Raw genomic sequence first — 6,000 nt, forward strand, 5'->3', positions numbered from 1 at the left:
GAGAGATGGATCTGGAGTGACAGTTTCTAGGGAAACCTTACCCTGGCCACTTAGTAGATGAGCCGACCTGAGCTCAGGTTTCCTCGGGAAGGTATTATCAAGGCTTCCTCTACCCTCGCTGTGAAAACCAAACGACCAATACTGTGGGAATGAACTCTTCCAACCATTAGGTACTGTTTCAGTGTGAGCCCTTCTCCTCATGGGTGGTCATCTAGCAAGGTTCCAGGGGACACATCTGAGGTTCACACACCAGTAGCATTCAGAGCAAATCAGACCAGAGGGCTGTTCTTACGTTACATCGAACACACCTTAGGTTCACAAATGGGACTCATTCTGAAAACATGTTGGTATTTTTCTCCCCAAAAAAGTAATTTAGCCATGAAAACATAAAGAGCAAAGCCAAATTTTCCTATGCTCACTCTGAAACATTAGAGACACATCCACTAAAAGATATTTCTCAGTTCAGGATTATCTGTATCTAAACTTGGAATGGTGGTATATGCCCATAATTCCTGTACTTAGGAGGAACACAGGTTTAAAGCCAGCCTCAGCAACTTAGCAAGGCTCTCAGCACCTTAGCAAGGGCCTGTTTCCAAATTAAAAATAGAATAGGGCTGGGAGTGTATCTTGGAGGCACACAAGGCCCTTTTACAGTGTCAATTAAATTCACAGCTTCTGGGGATTAAGATGGAGAATATATAATTTCTAGATGGCCCGGCATGGTGGCGCACACTTGTAATCCCAGTACTTGGGAGGCTGAGACAGGGGAATCACAGGTTCAAGCACAGCCTTGGCAAGTAGTGAGGCTCTTATCAACCTAGAGAGACCCTGTTTCCAAATACAAATAAAATAGGGATAGTGGTGTAGCTCAGAGGTGGAATGGCCCTGCGTTCAATCCACAGTAACACACACACACACACACACACACACACACACACACACACACACCCTAACACACACCCTAACACACACACACACACACACACACACACACACACACACACCCTAGATGAACACACTGCAGATCTCTGACCTTGACTTAAGTATTCTGAGGTGGGATAGCAACAGTGCAAGTGGCAAAAAAATAATAGACTAGACATTATCAAAATGAATTTTTTTTTAACTTCAAAGGACATTACGAGCCGGGAGTGGTGGCGCACGCTTATAAATCCCAGCCTTCGGGAGGCTAAAACAGGAGGATCGCGGTTTGCGGACAGCCTCAGCTACTTAGTGAGCCCCCCTGCAACTCAGTGAGACCATGTTTCAAAATAAAGAATAAAAAATTGGGCAGGGGGTGTAGCTCAGAGGTAGAATGCCCCTGGGTTCCATCCCCAGACCCGGGGGTGGGGGGAGGAAAGAAAGGACTTTATGAAGAAAGGAAAATGACAACCCACAGAATATCAGACAATTTTTGCAAATCAAAACATGGTCACAGATTTGTATCCAGAATATACAAAGAACCCTTGCAACTCAATGAGACAAGTCAGTTTTTAAATGGTCAAGGGAATCTAACCAGACATTTCTTCAAAACTATATAAAATGGCCAATAAAGTCTTGAAAAGATGCTAAAAACCATTTGCTCTTTGGGAAATGCAAACTAAAACTACAATAAGCTATCACTTCATACCCACCAGGATGGCTACAATCAAAGAGTGAGCTAATAAGAAATGTTAGCAAAGACAAAGAGAAATTGAAAACCTCATGCGTTGCTAGCAGCCACTGAGAAAAACGGTTTGGCAATTTCTCAAAATAGTAAGTATACAGATATTATATAAACGGGAATTTTCATTTTCCGGCCCCCCCCAAAAAAAATTTTTTGTGCTCTTTGCAGTAGCACTATTCATAAAAATAAAAAGAACTCAAATGCGCATCAACTGATGGATGCAGAAATAAAATGCAATATAGCCATACAATGGAATATTAGTCACCAATAAAAAGAAATCCAGTCAGCCAGGCATGGTGGTGCACACTTGTAATCCCAATATTTGGGAGGCTGAGCTAGGAGGACCACAGGTGTTAGGTTTTGGCGCAGTAAAAAGCGAGAGAGACCGGGTTCATGAACAGTTTCAGCAACTTAGGAAAATTTGCAACCTAGGAAGAATCTGTTTCAATACAAAAACTAAAAAGGGCCTGGGGGGTGATGGCACAGCTCAGCAGTAGAACACCCTGGGCTCAATTTGCAGTGCAACAACAACAACAACAACAACAAAAATGTTTTTCAAGGAACTAAGTAGCAACACATACTCTAAAATGGATAAATCTTGAAAACCTGCTAAGTGAAAGAAGCTAGTTACAAAAGTCCACATATTACAGATAGCACGTATGTGAAATCTGCAGAATATATAAATAAAAAAGACAAAGCAGCCAGGCATGTGGCACATACTTGTAATCCCAGTACTTGGAAGGCTGAGACAGGAAATTTGCAGGCTCAAGGCCAGTCTCCAAAACTTAGCAAGGCCCTGTTTCAAAATTTAAAAAAAATATATGATAGGTGTGGTGCCACACGCCTATAATCCCAGTACTTGGCAGGCTGAGACAGGAAAATGGCAGGTTCACAGCCAGCCTCAGCTACTTAGTGAGGCTCTCCACAGCTTATGAGACCCTGTTTCAAAATAAAGAATAAAAAATAGGGCTGGGGGTAGAATTCGGAGGTAAAATGCCTCTGAATTCAATCCCCAGTACTACACACACACACAAAAAAAAAAAAATTAAAAAGAGGGTTCTATAGGTAGCTCAAAGAAAGGAAGGAAGGAAGGAAGGAAGGAAGGAAGGAAGGAAGGAAAAGAAAGTAAGTCACCATGAGTTGTGAGGAGTCCAGGGATAACTGCTAATGGCTATGATCTTTCTTTGGGGGATAAAAAATATCCTAAAGTTAGATAATGATCCTAATTTCAGAACTGGAAATATAGACTGAGCATTCCTAATCAAAACCCAAAATGCTCCACAATCCAAAAAGTTTTGAGTGCCAACATAATGCCAAGTGGGAAATCTACACTTGACCTCGTGTCATACAAAATTATTTAAATATTTTATGAAATTAACTTTAAGCTGTATTTCTAAGCTATATATCTAAGCTATATGTCTAAGCTATATGTCTAAGCTATATGTCTAAGTTATATGTCTAAGGTATATAGGAAACAAAATAATTTCATGTTTAGACTTGGGTCCCACCTCCAAGATAAACACATAAACACACATACAAATATTCCAAAATAAGGGGGAAAATCTAAAACATGAAACACTTCTGGTCCCAACCATTTCAGACAAAGGATAATCAATCTGTATGCTCAAAACCATGAATGATACACTTTAAAAGGGAAAATTGATCATATGTAAATTAATAAAGTTGCTTTAGAAAAATCTAGGTGTTTAGTCTACATGCGAACCCACTGGTAAACAATCGTTTCCAAGTACTTTGGAAAGAAAATAAGTATGTGAAATATTTTCTAGGAACATATTTTCTTTATATGTTACATTTAACAAAAAAGCAAACTACGCAAAAGAGTTACACGAATGCCCACGTTGGAAAGGTAAATGACTACCATTAACACAGTATGGTTAAAAATAAAGATAGAAAATGAACAGCTTTAAAAATATACACTACTGCTGGGCATAGTGGCACATACCTATAATCCCAGCAACTGGGAGGCTGAGACCGAAGGATCACAGGTTCAAGGCCAGCTTCAGCAATTTAGCAAGACTTTCTCAAATTTAGAAACAATAAAAAATAAAAAAAGAATATAGCTCAGTGGTAGAGCACCCCTAGGTACAACCCCCAGTACTCAAAACAACACCACCAATGGCTCCTCAACGGTAACAAAATCCCCGCTATCCTCCTTCAGAACTGAGCTGCAACCACCTTCTTCGAGATCTCCCTCATGATTTCCCAACACCAACTCAGCTGGGCAGGAATTTCCAAGCCCCCTCTCAGCAAACATGCCCCATGCTCACGACCTCCCATCCCTCTACCACCTGCATCTTGTCCTAAACAAATGGTAGGGACTTTTCAACCAACTAAGTGATCCTCATCCTTCAAGGCCTGGCCTCAAATCTTATCACAGAGAAAGACTCCCAGACCACAGCAACCCCTGGCCACTGGCCTCCTGCAGCTCTGACTGCTGATAACGCCAGCGGGCCCCTCCCCAACAGGCAGGCACCTTTTACTACCCAGTGCAGCCAGCTCACTTCTGCAACAATAAAAAGAAGTCACCTGGAGTGTCTCCTGCCCAGCCCCAACCTGTCCATTGATGTGTTTTGCCCCATAATTCCCTCACTTCAGGGAGAATCATTTGTCTGTCAGCTTCTACCCAGAGTCCTCAGGTAAGGGCACTCTCGCCAATGGCAGAGTGCCACCTAGCTGCCACTCGGGGTACTGCCCAATGGCAGTGGGGCCGGCTACATTCTGCTTTTGCAGAAATGCACTGTGGGGAAAAGAAGGAGCCACACTTCCACTTTGAGGGCAATTTTTTCATATCTCACGAGCCCTACAGTGTTGTTTTTTCTATGCACATATTAGTCACTCAGTGTTTTCTTAATCAAATTAAACTCCTGATGTTTAGATGAATAAATATTTAATAATCTATCACAAGAGAGTGTGGGTTTATTATAACTAGTAAGCAACATATATAAGTGCATTCTAGTACATGCAACCTAGTAATGCATGCGTAAAACATACAGGTAGATAACATACCAATAAACATCATAATTATTAAGTACAAAAAAAAGAAAAATTCCATTTACTCACATAGAGTGGAGCTTGCTGTGGATTAAGTTTCATGACCCAGGACACTGAAAGGGAAATTTAAAAAGTAAGTAAGAAAATTTAAAGCTGTCATCGAAATTATAAGAAAGCACCCACGGGCCTATGAGTAGGATACGAAGATTACTGTATCCACCCTTCGTAGAGGGCTGGAAGGAAGGAAGCTTAAGGATCGCAAAATTCCTTGTAATCCAGACTTAATCAAGTGGGGAAAAAGATTTTCCCAACTGAAAAATAAGGACAAAAGGCTTCACAGCGACAGAAAGGGCATCAACTACCAGCAGGGTATTTAATCCCCAAACTCACAGCAAGGCCGCCTACACAGGACTTCTCCCCAGCCCTAACAGGGGATACACGACAGGAGACAGCCCCCGGAGCTCCCGACGCGCCTGCCCCTTAAAGAGGCTAAGCTTGCTGCCAACAGCTTAGACACCATCACCCTCCTCAAAGTTAACAGCTAAGTCCCCGACTTCTGTCCCTCAGTGACTTCTCCCCAAAACCTTAACTTTGGAGAAGACTTCCAAGACCTTAGAGTCCATTCTTGAAGAACAGCGGGTTCTTCGCCGGGCGTGGTGGGGCACGCTTGTAATCCCAGTACTTGGGAGGCTGCCACAGGAAGATCGTAGGTTCATGGCCAGCCTCAGCTACTTAGTGAGGCCCTCACAACTTAGTGAGATCTTGTTTCAAAAATAAAAAAATAGGGCCAAGATTCCATCCCCAAGTACTGTCAAAAAAAAAAAAAAAATCCATAATGAGGCTTCTAAGCCTGACCATCTCCGCGGGCTGCAGGCCACGGTTCCTTGTGTCCTGCTGGCCCAAAGCAGCAGGCGGCTCCCCACCAAGGCTGGGGCACCGCGTGCCCATCACTCAGCCCCCCCCCCACACACACACACAAATGCAGCAGGCCTCTTGCTTTGGGGCACTTTCCTTCCTGCCCGCCTTCAATTAAGACTTTGTACCATTAGGTGTTAAAATCACCTTAAGAAAGCTACACCTAAACCAAGCCTGGGAATGTACCAATACCAGCTCTTCTAGTGAAAAAATGCAAGTGTATTTCACGCTCAAACAGAAGCATGGGTGAAAGTCCTTTCTTGATGGATCAAATGTGTATTTAATTTTAAATTAGCTCAGTATGCTCGCTGGCCTTTTAATCCGCTGTCTGGGTCCTGTTTAGACTTGCCTACAAATCCGTGGTCAGTGTGCCCTAACAGATGAAATGTTCCTCCCAGACCACACACAAG

At 42.7% G+C, this 6,000-nt stretch overlaps 1 protein-coding gene across 1 annotated transcript in view; it reads right to left on the minus strand.

The window, feature by feature from the left end:
* LOC308260406 (A-kinase anchor protein 13-like) overlaps positions 1-4,786 on the minus strand; it is a gene marked incomplete at its 3' end in the record, with an annotated part of 97,067 nt that extends 92,281 nt beyond the window's left edge. The window contains exon 1 of the mRNA XM_080691698.1: positions 4,745-4,786. Within this exon, the coding sequence (XP_080547824.1) occupies positions 4,745-4,777 (33 nt within the window). The 5' untranslated portion in view covers positions 4,778-4,786. The remainder of the gene's footprint in view (positions 1-4,744) is intronic.
* Positions 4,787-6,000: the final 1,214 nt, after the last annotated feature.

The sequence above is a fragment of the Muscardinus avellanarius genome (genome assembly GCF_963383645.1).
Source record: "Muscardinus avellanarius genome assembly, chromosome: 3".
Classification (NCBI taxonomy): domain Eukaryota; kingdom Metazoa; phylum Chordata; class Mammalia; order Rodentia; family Gliridae; genus Muscardinus; species Muscardinus avellanarius.